This window comes from Choristoneura fumiferana, chromosome Z (genome assembly GCF_025370935.1).
Source record: "Choristoneura fumiferana chromosome Z, NRCan_CFum_1, whole genome shotgun sequence".
Classification (NCBI taxonomy): Eukaryota; Metazoa; Arthropoda; class Insecta; order Lepidoptera; family Tortricidae; genus Choristoneura; species Choristoneura fumiferana.
In genome coordinates this window covers 40,564,914-40,578,946 of record NC_133472.1, presented here as the reverse complement: position 1 = coordinate 40,578,946, position 14,033 = coordinate 40,564,914, and the positions used below count along the sequence as shown (strand labels likewise).

The window sequence follows — 14,033 nt, the reverse complement described above, 5'->3', positions numbered from 1 at the left end:
TAGTTATGCAGTTATGCGGTATTGCATGCAGTACCACCGACGATAGAATTATAGTGACCAACATGATATCTACCTTCGTCGCACCATTATTCTTGCGGCCCCAACCATTCTTTAAAATGGAGAATCATAGTCACCTTGTATTTAGTTAGAGCTAGTTCATTTCCACATTTCCGTTTTGAAACTGAAGAATCTTTAAAAATCGCGACAGGAAATTGTTCACTCCGCGTGCTATACCGCTACACCACTGCTGGTCAACGGTACAATCTGGTACGGTTAATTCAGTAGTTTAAAATCAAATATGTCCATTAAATAAAAGATCTAGCAAAATTAGAAAGATTTTCTTATTTTCTAAGATTACGAATATTATATTCCGTAATTATTCTCCTTTATTTTTAATGAAGCCTTACTGGGTAGTATTGTACATACCTACTCTGGACATGCGCAGTATTGCGCAGGAACTCCAACCTTTCGGTCCATGGCTCTACTTAACTGCCTATCGATTTTAATGCAGCCATTTTCCTAACATCAAACACAAACCTTTTTCTATTAATTTTCGGTGTTTTGGGCGTGTGATTCTACACAATCATAAGTGCTTCTGACTGTCCTAACAAGACATTCTTGCGACGACCCCAGTCAATGCATGTAAATCAGAGAAGTAGAGTTCAAGGACACCTCTCGCGGATTATAATCTCCTGGTAGTTTTTTCTCCGGTTGCCGTTTAACTCCCTGTTTTATCCACATAGGCGAAGCCGCATTGCGCATGTGCTTCTTTTAACTTGAAATCCGTGTTGTAAATTTCGATTAAGGATGTAAGTAAATGTAAAAACCGACCAAGAGCGTGTCGGACACAACCAAAATAGGGTTTCGTAGCCATTACGAAAAAATTAAGTAATATTTTTCTAAGGATTTCGTATTATACAGAATCTTACAAGTTTAGGTATATATTTTATACCTTAGTCTCCTATTTAAGAGTAAAACTAATAATAATTCACAAGCAAATTTAGCCGTTATAGTTTTCCTTGAAAATTTGATATACTTAACTACCATCCTGATTTTTTTCAAATTTTTCCACCCTCCGGTTTAGATTTTAGAGGGGAGGGGACGCTCGACTTTAATGAAAATTTGCACTTTAAAGTTGAATATTTCGCAAAAAAATCAATGAATCGAAAAATCGTCTTAGCAAACCCCTAATGGTTTTAAAAGACCTATTCAACGATACCCCACACTATAGGGTTGGATGAGAAAAAAAAATCACCCCCACTTTACGTCTATGGGATTGGGGTGGGGAAATACCCTAAAAAAAAATTTGTTTACTTTTTTATTGTACCATTTTGTCGTCATAGTTTACATAATATCCGTGCAAAATTACAGCTTCCTAGCATTGATATTCCCTGAGCAAAGCTGCGGACGGACGGACAGACAGCCAGAAATGGCGAAACAATAAGGGTTCCGTTTTTGCCATTTTGGCTCCGGAACCCTAAAAATCGAATGGCGCTCCTTTGTATTCACGAACTGGTAAACAAGGAGATTGTAATGCGTAATACTTACCTCCAAACCTCCATGCTGGCATAATGCTGCTCTGCCGTACTACCGAAGAAGGCGGCAAAGTGACAAAAGTAACTTTCGAGAAAAACGGCAAAAACTTTTCAAAATTTTAAATACCTGTATCTTAGGCATAAATTGACTTACAAAAATTATGATTACATTAAAATTTAGATAAAAAAATCACGTTTTTTATGTATATACTTTCATTATACAAAAATTATAAATAGTATTAATTGTGGAGGCTTTTATGTTATAGCTTAGGATTTGTGAATATTATTCGACGAAGAATAATAAGTTAAAAGGCCGTTAGCAGTACCCTAGCGACTTTTAAGCTTAGTATTCTATAACTCTTATAGTATTGTTATTTTTAATGGAAGTTAGGTGCGATTAATACACTAGAAGGTCGTTACTACGGATAGCCGCGGTATTGTCTATTATTGCTAGTAGAAGATGCACGTTGCGTTGTAAATAAAAATGAAGTTAAAGTACCTTAACCGTTTTAAAGCTTAGATATTTCTTGAACTTTTTAATCAAAATTCAGCAGCAGTCAGCAACAAAGTTATGAATACAGCCAAAGTGCAAAAGTTATGTATACACGACCTTTTAACGGTTATATCCATGTCCACTCGGTCTATGGGTATTCATGATGATGCGTGCCGTGGTTCTTATTACAATGATATTAATGTCTAATTTTGAAAAAATCACGCGTCTGCGTGGATGGCACTAGGTATAATAGGTAAACAGTATTAGTTCTTGCATCCTATGCATTCCTGGTAGCTGTGTTGTATTTGAATACCACGCAGTTGACCTTCATAATTTACTGTGTCGATTTGACAAGCCGTAGCCGTACCCGTAGCCATTACGAAGAAATCAAGTAATGTTTTTCTAAGGATTGTGTACGGAATCTTCCAAGTTTAGGTATTTGTATTTACCAGTATTTACCTACTCTTAGGGGCTGTTTCACCATCCATTGATTAGTGTTAAGTGACGGTTAAATGTGATGCCGTGTCTATTTGTTTTGTTCGAATAGACGGAGACGGCATCACATTTAAACAGCCCCTTAGAGTTATTTAATTTAATATCTCAGAAACAACGTTTAACGGGACCACCATGTGCACTGCACTAGATTGCTGTTCATCATTGCTTTCTATTGTTAAAAAACAATCTTGCAAAAACTCATAATTGACACATAAACTGTAATTATTTTTAAAAGCTTTTGTGTAACTTAATAATTCGTACCTACGTAGTGATTTTGTGGTTTCAAAATTTGCAATAAATTTTTCGACTACTAGTATCCAAGCTGAAATTTGGTTTACTAGAGCAAATTTGCAGCTATGTCCACACACAATAGTGAAAACTTACAAAAAAAATCGTTATTAAAAAAAAATTATAACAAGATTCGAGGAGGTATTAGCATAGTAAAAGTAGTTAAATTTAGGCGAAGGTTTTGGATCACACCTAACCGCCAGTTAACACTAATCAATGGATGGTGAAACAGCCCCTAAGTGTATTATGCCATCCTGGTACTTTTTTCACAGCGTGACGCCCAACTCAAGTCGAACTCCCTTCTTTGCTGTAAAGGCGGATAGGTCCTACTGCGCATGCGGGAATTCCACGGGGATTTAAATAAAAACGAGTGTGAACTTTAATGGAACTTAATTTGAGCGTTATTTCTTTCCCAGGCTTTTCATTTGTTTTGTTTTATTTGAAATGTCGAATTTGTGTCGCCATGGTATTTTTCATCACACTTGCTCGTAAACAGTGTCTTAACATGCAGGCTACCTTGGTTGCAACCCCCCAAATAAAACCCTCGATCTTAATGTGCTTGTCATGAAACCCGTGGTCGGTAAATGAGTCATTGCCCCTACTAATTTTCATGTCATGAAGCCCAAGGTCGGTAAATGAGTTTGTTACTGCATGGCGTGCTGCTGCACATGCTGCGGAGGGAGGGCGGCGGGGAGCTGGCGCTGTCAATAGCGAAGCCAGCGTTATCGGCAATTTAAAAAAAAATATTAGTTGTTCTTTTACAAATATACAATTTTACTCGCAAATGATGAAAAACATTATATTATGTCGCACGGGCGGTACTAGAATTACGAACATCGACTCATTAAAGCCTCTCGTATTCTTCTAATAGACTCTCGTTCGTAATTACTTATTTACCGCCCTTAAGACACAATGTGCTATTTTAGTTCTTTGAGTTTACCTTATATTTAATGGTGATAATATAATCGATTCCTAGCCCAGTAATCAGTGAGTGCAGGAGAGCCAACGGACCCAATACCTATCTGCGAAATAGATATACCTACTAGATGTACTGGCATGAGTGATAGAGACACCAATAACTCACACAAGCTGAGCAAGTAGCATCAGGTAAACGTGCAGAGTTTAAAACCGTCCGTACCTTTTTTATCTACAGACAGAACTACTAAATTTTAAAGGAAGAAAGAAAGAAGTATTTTTAAGTGGTAACAATAAAAAAACGTAGATTGTTGCACCAAGCAGAAAGTTATTTATTATTGCACCGAGTGCCGATTTGGAGCCCGAGCGTCAGCGAGGGCTTTAAAATGCACGAGGGCACTTAATGCGAGGGGCATAATCTGCTTTTCTTTCAACTATTACAGGAATAGTAGACGAAAAAAAAACTCATGCTAAACAATTAATAGGAAAGAAATGTCACTAGCACTCGATGATTCCATTTTTGTAAGTTTACATTCGCACTCTCAAAAAATGTCCACGGAAAATTCGCAAGGTTCCCGCCAATTTGTTTTTTTTTTAATTTCTTACTTTTTTTGGCAGAGTTAGTAGCCAGTAGCAGATATTTTTACCCGCGATCAGTCAAATTTCGGGTGGGCGCCAGGATGGCCAACATGAAACGCCGCCATTTCATGATATGCCTAGGAATTTCGTGATCTGGCGGATTTTACGATCGGCCGCCGACATATATAAGCTAACTAGCTATTGACCACGGCTTCGCCCCCATTGATTTTTTTTCTGTATTTTCTTTCATAAAAACCTTCTCCTGACAGTAACGAACACAACAAAAAAAGAATTAGCGAAATTGGACCAGTCGTTCCTGAGTTTTGCGCTTAGCAACACATTTTAAGATTCATTTTTATTTATTAAATTATTAAATATAATATATAATAATAATAATATATGATATATATATAATAGAATAGAATATAGAAGATATGACGCGTACCTCAGTCAACTAAATCAGATCATTATGTATGATTTATGACTAGTTAGACAGCAGATCTTATAATCTGTTGAGGGACGCGTCATTTTAGGTACTTGGATTGGAATGGACATGTCTAGCTTATCAAGTTGGTTCAAGTTTGCGCCAACACGGCACGTCAAGAAATGCGTGGCGACTAACCAGGACATCATGACTGGTGAAGAGTTTACTTCTGACTCCTCTGACGACTGCGCATTAGCTTTGTGGTCTGATTGGAGACTTGGAAGCTTCGTTTAGCACTGCGCGCGCACCACTCGGGCGGGGCTAAACATTACGTTAATAATGGCTACTTGCTGGAAACACATAAATCTCGAGTTAGCGTTAAGCTCAGTTTAGTAGTGTCAAATTGTATGGAACTGTCAAGCTTAAGCCTGGATTAAGTACTAAATCTCGATTTATTTTTTCCTGCAAGACGGCCTAAGTATGTAATTTTATTTTTTCATCACACTTGCTCGTCAATGACGTTATTCCATACCTGTATACTAATGGACAATGGCCTCAATTGTTCCCGCGGGAACTACGGATTTACGTATAGTTTTCCTCCCCAAGGGAGTTATGAGTTTAGTTTTAAAAAGTTAGTAGGTACGTCATTTCAGACTAAAGAGGTTTCAAGTCAGCCAACGTTTTATTTACATCTTTAAAACTTAGCTATAACCAATACTCCATAAAAATTTGCCACGCTTCATGAAACTTCGTTATTTTATACTTTAAATAAATTTAATCAAATTGTTTTGCAATAAATAAATTAAGTAAATATTTCTCTAGCATGTTGGAATAATCTGGCCGTAAGACCATTCGAATTTTAAACTAAACACGGTTCTTAGTATTATCTATGGTTGACGGCTCGAAAAATTGTCAATCGGGGGGGCTACCACGAAATTCGAAAATAGAAGTTCATATCGTTTTGCTGCCGCTAATATTATTTAATACGAATTTTGTAGTAGTCGCCTGTATTGGCGGGTAGCCATATTTTATTCAGTTGTTTTCTTAGCGTCTTGCTTTTGTGGAGCTGTGACGTCCTTGGACACAAAATAATTTATTTTTTTGCATTTTTTTCCTTGCAATGTGATGAAAATCATTGTGTGTATTTCGGGCCGTAAGGGGATTACAAACTCGGGTCATTAAAAGCCTTCCGTCTCCGGGGTCGGGCTTCTAATAGACTATCGTTAGTAATCCCCTTCTTACGCCCCTTAATGCACAATGTACTATATGATTTGAGACAGCAACTCCTTCCGTTATGTTTTGTTTGCTGTCGTTAAGTCCCATATTATTGTCTGCAAGCAGTCATTATCTAGTTCCGTACCAGTTCTGTATACCTACCTATATAACTACATAACTGCCTAAATACGGGTTGAAATGATTATGTTTTTTTAGCTATAAAACTTTAATTGTTATAGTATTAGCAGTAGTAGTAGGTATTCTTGTAGTATTTGCATCTACATATTAACCAATATCAGTCGGCCAGACATGTTTTTTTTAATGGTACTGAATTAACTCATTCAATAATTTCAATGGCGCCCAACGTGTGACTTCACCATTCATAATATTTGTGTGAAAAAGAGACCACTGAGCGATTAACTCTGTTTCGCTTTCAAATCGCCTACTCATTGTTCATGTATCCCTGGTAAAAATGCGGACGGAAACCCCTGTTGGAGTGGGATGTTTCCGCATCGGGCGAATGGCAACGTCGCAGTTTACGCCACCGACTTCGATGACACGTGTTGGGGGTGGATGGATGCCTTCGCAATATCAGGGCTTAAGGAGTAGGTAACAAGCCATTTCAGGTTTCTCTCCTCTTATTAGATCGGCCATTCCAGTACTCATACTACCTACTACAAGGAATTCTAAATTCGAATTTCGTATCACGCCGTCACAGTATAACAAGTTTTCCCAACAGTAGGCCGACGCCTTTGAAGTTGAGCGATACCGCAGCTCTGTCTAGAGACGTCTCCGTCGGATTACTGTAGGGAAACTTTTTATACTGTGACGCCGTGCTGCTCACATGAAATAAGTAATACAATATCTACAAATAAACTATTATAATAAGGTTTTAGTACTAATAGTTGAATTAATTTACGTTGCACGAAGATAAGCTTCAAATTTCGGAGTAGCTCCCCAGTTGTACGATGGCGGGTTTCCTTAACAATGGACAATAATAACATCCTTGTGCGTCCTGTGACCCTGGTATCGTTGCGGACAAAATTCCGTGCCGGCGGAAAATGTGCGGCAAACTTGTTTTCGGTACCGACGTTTTCTTAAAAAAAAAAATTGTGTTTGAACATTTCATTTTTAGTGTAATTTTTTTTCACATTGAGTCATGAGTATATATAGGCAACTGATTGATTCCGATAAAGAAAAATAAATACAATTCGTGTCTTTTGTCATGTAAAAAAAAAGTTTACTTGCAGATTCTTATTTTAGCTGTTTTATTAGAATCGGTTTAGCCATTTTTGAGAATTTGAACTTTGAACTGACAATGAAAAAATTATAAAAACAATTATTTAACGGTGTCCTTAAAATTAAACACAATAATAATAGCCCGCAGGGTCGTTGGGGAGTGACGACCCCACGGGCCCGAGATCTCCCGAGAGTCGGTCCAGGGTCCTAATCTCAGGTCAGGTGTGCCTTAATCGGCCGGAGTGGAAACCCAAGAGGACCCGTACGACTCTCAGCTCTGGCTTGCCTTCATTGGCTGTCCAGAGAGGAGCGTTAGAGCTATATGCTCCATGGGTGGAAGTTTTAAATGGCATAACACCGCGAGTGACTTCGAGGAAAGCGCAGCACACCTCTCGACACCCCTGAGCCCTCATGCTCGTGTCGCTTCCGGCCGTCTTTGCGATGGCGTCACCCCCGTCAGCGATAACGGTCAAAAAGATGGTTACGGCGGGTGACGTTTTATCTATTGCAATAAATATCCAATAAGTAGTCCATCCAAACTCCATTTCAATAGCACGGTTTTCTTTTTCATATTTATGCAATATTAGTTCAAACGCCTGCTGGGACCTGTTCCTGGACGTATCATCTCATTGATATGACCAGGAACGGGTCCCAGCAGAGCTACAGCCATAGTAAACTTCTCGAAGGGGCCTTTACGTGTTGGATCCATATCCCCACGCAAACCTCTCCCAAAAGACCGGAAATTATGGGCCCGAGACTCAAAGATAATATAATAATATATAATAATAATAATGATAATGTAGGGGGGGGGGGTATTCAATTTTTCTGAGTTAGCTAGGTTATCAACTTAAGGTACAGTTTAGGCACCGATAGTTTATTTTACGTGAGTGATATTAAAAAATTGTTACTAGGACATCAGAGCAAGCCGATATTCCTGCTGCAGGCGACTCTGATGATACCCAACGTGTCCGTGAAGCCGTCGTTAGAGGAGATACAAGAAGTGCTGGTATTGGCTGGGAAGCACATCGCGGGTCTGTCGAAAGGCGTGGCCCAATGGACTGGCGGGAAGACATCCAGGGTAAAAAAAGCGATTGAAAAGACAATTTATACAGCGTGTTGTTTTTGATATCCGTTAACTTTAAGGGGACAATCTACAGATCAAATGAAGTTAATTTCTCTAAGACACTAGTGGCCTAACTCTTACTGTTTAAACGACAATCAAGAGTTAAGATAATTAATTATTAGCAGTAAAACAGCAAAAAAATCCTTAATTTATGATTTATTTTTTCAAAGTTCGTAACTAATCCATGTTTAATTCACACATAATGACATATTTTGTAAAAGAAAGTTAAATAAGTATGTGGATTTTTTATGCCTCTCATGTGTGTGACGTCACGTCAATGTCACTTGTCAAGTTTGTTTTTTTACTTTGATTGTTTGTTAAGGTATTATATTATGCAAGAAAAAAATATTTTTATACGTATACAAAAAAAAAATATTTCGCGAAAAAGTTAATTTTCATAATAGTTCATATCAATGAACTGAGTCGTCTGCCGATGTTAACGGATATCGGACGGTATAAAAAAAACACGGTGTATACCTATATTTAAATAAAAGAAGGATATAAAAGCGATAAGTAAATATGTACAATAATAACGTCGTACTAAACATTTACGTAATACTTTGCATTTCAGCCAACAAAGTTCACAAACATTAAACCATATTAATATCTTCTATTGTTTCCCCCTGTGATGTTAATTGTATTGTGCATCGTTCTTTCACGTGTGAATTGACTGTGTCTGTGTCCGCTCACCCTTCTGTGCTTTTATTCTTATTTCGCATCACTCGATGTTGCTTCACCTAAAACCTGACCTAACCTAACCCATCTCCTTGGTCGTTTCTTTTGCCGCCGTCCCCGCATGTGTGTAAGCAGGTCAGTTGGAAGAAGCTAGCTGGGCACCAGTCAAACCACCTTCTTGAAGTAGTCACGAAGCTTGACGAACAGGTCCAGTCGGTCACAGGCGTCCTCCCGAAGTCCCTGAGGGTCCTGGACGCGGCTAAAGCGAGGAGGAAGAAGCATTACAGGTTGGAGTCCGAGGAAAAGCCAACGTTCCCGCTGCAGCAGAAGAACTTCTACAACCATATAATTGAGAACAAGGAGATCATAAAGACCTTGTCGCTGTTGTCTTCTAGCACGCAGAATGTTAAAACGGTTAGTATTCAATTCAATGAGGGTTACTGTGACAGGCTATAGGTAGTCATTCACGATGACGCGTGCCGTGGTTCCTATTACAATGTCATTAATGTCTAATTTTGACACAAACACGCGTCTTTGTGGATGGCATATAGATGGCGCTAGTATCGTTAGGTTCTGACGACTGTAACATTTGTGTAATGTTTATGTTTTTTTTAATATGGCTCTGACCATTGGCGGACAATTTTTGCCAGTGTCTAATAGGTTTGCCGTTATACGGTAAAAGAATCTAGAAAACGGAATATATAAATAAATATGACAGCCGACTCATGTTTGTGATTGGTCAAATGTCAAATGACTAAATGGACCAATCGGAAGCAAGACTGTAACGTCAAACTAACCTGTTGATACCTACTAACGCCATCTCGCGATATGGCGCCTGTCAAGAGACCCTCATTCCTTTAATTATTACACAACAACTACAAAACCCAAAAGAAAGGGTTATATTTATAAATATAAAAACTGATCTTATTTAGTAGCATTCAGAAACTTTCAGTAGGTATGCCCCACGTACGTATTCCAAAGGAGAATTTTAGAAAGAACTTCACCCATACAATTCGCTTAGCAAAAATATCTGAAGCATTAGGCGCAAAAGTATATAAATCAAGTATAAATTAAAATAAGTAACTTTATCCAAGTTTGTTTGTAACATTACCATTATTTTCAACATGTTAAGGATTAATTGGCAAAATAAAATATTTTCAAAGGCTACTTTTGCTCCCAATAATGAAAAAATATTGGCAAAAAATAGAAAGCCTCTTCGTAGAAAGTTTTACTTTGTTTTTCCCTTACTTTACTTTTAACTCAAAGCACCGCTAGGAGTGCAAATTAAAAGCGACATGCGCTGTTCACTCTCAGCTGACATCGATTTGGTTCCAGTCGCCATTATCCTAACCTAAAATCGGAAACAAACTTGTTAATTTACACAGTTTGAATGTAAAAAATCCAACAAAAACTTGAATTTTTATCGTCAGTTAGCCGTTGTCTTCATTTATAACCGCACAGCGAAGAAGCTCAGTCTGTATTTGCTTATGTGCTAGCGTCTTATTGATTTCTGCTACCCTAGTACTTTTTTCCGTTTTTACGTCAACTCCCTTGTTTTCGGTAAAGGGTAAACAATAATTTATGTGCACCTGCGCAGTGCCGATGCCGTTGACAATTCTGTACGATTCTTAAGCCGAGTTTAAACTTGCAAGAAAAATTACATTGCGAGGGCGTAAAACCAACGAGTTTGTAGTGATCAATCGAGCGCCGCAATGTAATGCAACTGTGTCTTAACTCGGCTTTATGTTATGTTATGATATAGGTATATATTATGATGACTTGATGAATCTCTATTACCCTTCTTATCAATTAGATATTGTTGCTACGCTGTCCATCTCCTGTCTATCACAGGAACGTGTCAAGAATCAAAAGACAGCTGAAAAAATTATACATAATGTGTTTTTCTATTAAATAAAAAAAAATCTTCTTCCTGTACTTTTATTGGACAATTAAATCTCCACGAACATGAATACAATGATTATAAATAATAAGTCCGGGAAAAAGTCTAAGTAATACAGTTCAATGACCTGTCTTTGACTGTTAACTTACAGTTAACATTTTAAACCCCTATTTTGAAAAAAAAATCGAAAAAACAAATTTCAGGAAAAACTAGGTAACAGAAAATTCATTTCACTAAGAGATCTAGAAAATAAATAGTAAATTACTGCAGAGGCCGGCAACCCCGCATTCCGACCGAGGCTTGTATAGTGATTTTCTCAAACATGGCGTGTTTTTTTAAACGGCCAAGTGCGAGTCGGACTCGCGCACCGAGGGTTCCGTACAAACCTGTTGGTAGTAGTAACTTTAAAATTATTAAAAATATTTTTATTGTATGATGTAACTAAAAATTTACGGTTTTCGAAATTTTTCCTTTATCTGTGCTACAAGACGTTTCTTCGTACCAAATTTCAAGATTCTGAGTTCACGGGAAGTGTAGGTTTTGATTCCCTTGCGAGTTTCGAAAATTTGCGGAAATTTGCAGCATAAACGGCTGTATCTTTTGATTGCGTAGGCTTAGAAGTTTGATTTTTTACCGCTCTAAGGGACAGTAGAGCTTCATACCTCCACGCGTTCCTGAGAAAAAGGGTCTTGACAGACGGACAAACGGACGGACAACAAAGTGATCCTATAAGGGTTCCGTTTTTTCCTTTCGAGGTACGGAACTCTGAAAACAAGAAATCAAGCTGGCGGGACGCTAGTCTGTTTGCCCTGTTGCGTGCGCGCGCGTCGCGCTGGCTGCTGGCGCGGCGGACAAGGGCGGTGCTGCTGTAGCACGCGGAGGTATCGCAGAGCGCGCGTTGAAACAAAAGACGGTCGCATTGCCGGCCGGCGGCCAGGAAAGCTGTATGAATAGTACATTACTGTAGAGGCCGGGAAGTAGGGGGTTGCCGGTCAAGCAGATATAGAAATAGTTATAGTCTTTAGCCTGAAATGATGATGATGATGATTTAAAAGTAGTCATACAAAAATTATTGTATACAACGTCTCTATACCATTTAATCGTGTACAGACCCCATAATTGGAATGATAATAGAGATAAATAGACTGTAAACAAAAAAAAGATAAATACAGTTTAAACGGTGAGGGGGTGGATGAAAAAAAAAGTATTATTTGTTATTGTAGCAGCAGCAGAAATATGCATTATGGATAAATTTCTTCTTGAGATACAGGCCTGTGACAGACAGACGAACACACGGAGATGTAGACGGACGGACAGTGCAACGACATTAATATGGTTCCATTTGTCACCCTTCAGGTACAGAACCAAAAATATTAGCTATTCCGAACCGAACCCCTTGTTGTCCACAACTACCTTTGACCACAATGCGAAATGCGGTGATTTTTTTCCTAGTGTTCCGCAGTACAAATAATTGCAATTGTGAAGGTAATTTTAACCGAATTACGAATCGCAGGAACTCAATAATCTAGTGAAGCGATGGCGGCCATACCACTACCTCTGGAAATGCGAGAAGACGCTGCGACAGCTGCTGACCTGGAACCTGAATGACTTCGAACTGGCACTAAAGCGGCACAGCGAGCTCGAAGCTAAACTGGCCACGGAGCCCGATATACTCGTCATCGGGAACTGCCTTGCTGTATCCACAGAGAAATTGAAATTGGGGCTGATCACTGAGCTTAAAAGTAAATTATGATTGTTTTTTTGGAGTATTTTTTGTATTTTTTATTTCAACTCCAAATTTGGTACTTTTACGGTCATCCCGTGAAATCCAACGAAAATACAAAAATGAAATGTTTCTCGATGAGAGCTAAAACATAGATGTCGCTAGTGTCACTGCTTAAGTGGCTAAGAAAGAAAAAAGCAGGCTGAAATGTGTGGTGCATGGGAGAAATTTGTGTCTAGAGTCCTGTCCAGTTGAGGACCTAAATTCGATTCCCAGCGCTGGTCTCTTTTTCTGGTTTTATTCTGTGCATCCACGTTTCAGTTTGTATTTTCCTTAAAAGTAAACTTATATCGTCTTAATTATATTTTATACCTACCTACAGTTGACGACATATTATTATATTAACTCATCGTTAAAGACGGAGTTGAGGATAATTCACAAAAACTCTAACTTTTGTCTCCCTTTTTTTTCGAACAAAACGGGAGTACGCAACACTGTGGTTGGTCGATATTTTTATGATACGGTTTTAAGGTGTATTAAAGATGATTTTAATCTAAACTTTGTTTTCACGCCCGTAATAACAGACTTTGTAAGCCACACTTGAAAACCTCACGCAACAGTGGCGCCACCTAGAAAGACAAAAAACAATAGCCCTCATTATGTTGGCGCCAATGAAGCGGTATAGACAATCTCGCTCTACCTTTATCAAGAGCTAGAGCCGGTGTTGAAGGTACCAAATGTGACTGCCCCTATCCGTCCGTCTATCTGTCACAGTGTCCGATTCATACTTTTGAGGTCTTATTACAAGCTTTTATTTTTACAAGCTATTATGTAGTTTCACCTCCTGTCCCGTTGTCTGTCTGTCTGTCTGTAATCAAATGTTGGAAGTTAAATTCGACCAACATTCAGTGGTTAGATTGACTTGAAATTTGGTATACTTACTTATGTAAATGGGGTGACAATACAATAATCTGGTAGTGACATCCTAGTAGTTCGGCCAGAATCGTCTCCACAGGACAGAACTCTTCAACGGTTAATGGGCATCGATTTGAAATTTGGTATGCAAATGTAGTTTGGATGACATACTATGCAAGTTAAGTCGACAAAAAGTAGAGTCAGTAAAAAAATCATGTATTAAAAATGAAATTTTGACCAAAATAATATTTATCAATTAAGTATATCTTTATAATTTTTATAATTGCAATCTGTTTTAGACGGCACCCATAGAATAGGCCAAGCAATGAGGAAGAAATACAAACGGGAGATGGATTATGTTTACGCGATCATGAACGACCTGGAAAGGAAGCTGGAGAGGCCTATCAGGGACTTGGACGACGTACGCAGCGTCATGGAGACACTGAAGAAGATCCGAGAGCAGGAAGTGGACATGGAACTCAAGATTGATCCAGTCGAGGTACGATGGGAATGG

General features: G+C 38.5%; 1 protein-coding gene across 1 annotated transcript in view; it reads left to right on the top strand.

The window, feature by feature from the left end:
* Positions 1-14,033, top strand: part of Dhc1 (dynein axonemal heavy chain 1) — an 83,867-nt gene that overhangs the window by 44,980 nt on the left and 24,854 nt on the right. The window contains 4 exon segments of the mRNA XM_074100145.1: positions 8,095-8,261; positions 9,117-9,395; positions 12,395-12,623; positions 13,819-14,018. Of these exon segments, the coding sequence (XP_073956246.1) occupies positions 8,095-8,261; positions 9,117-9,395; positions 12,395-12,623; positions 13,819-14,018 (875 nt within the window).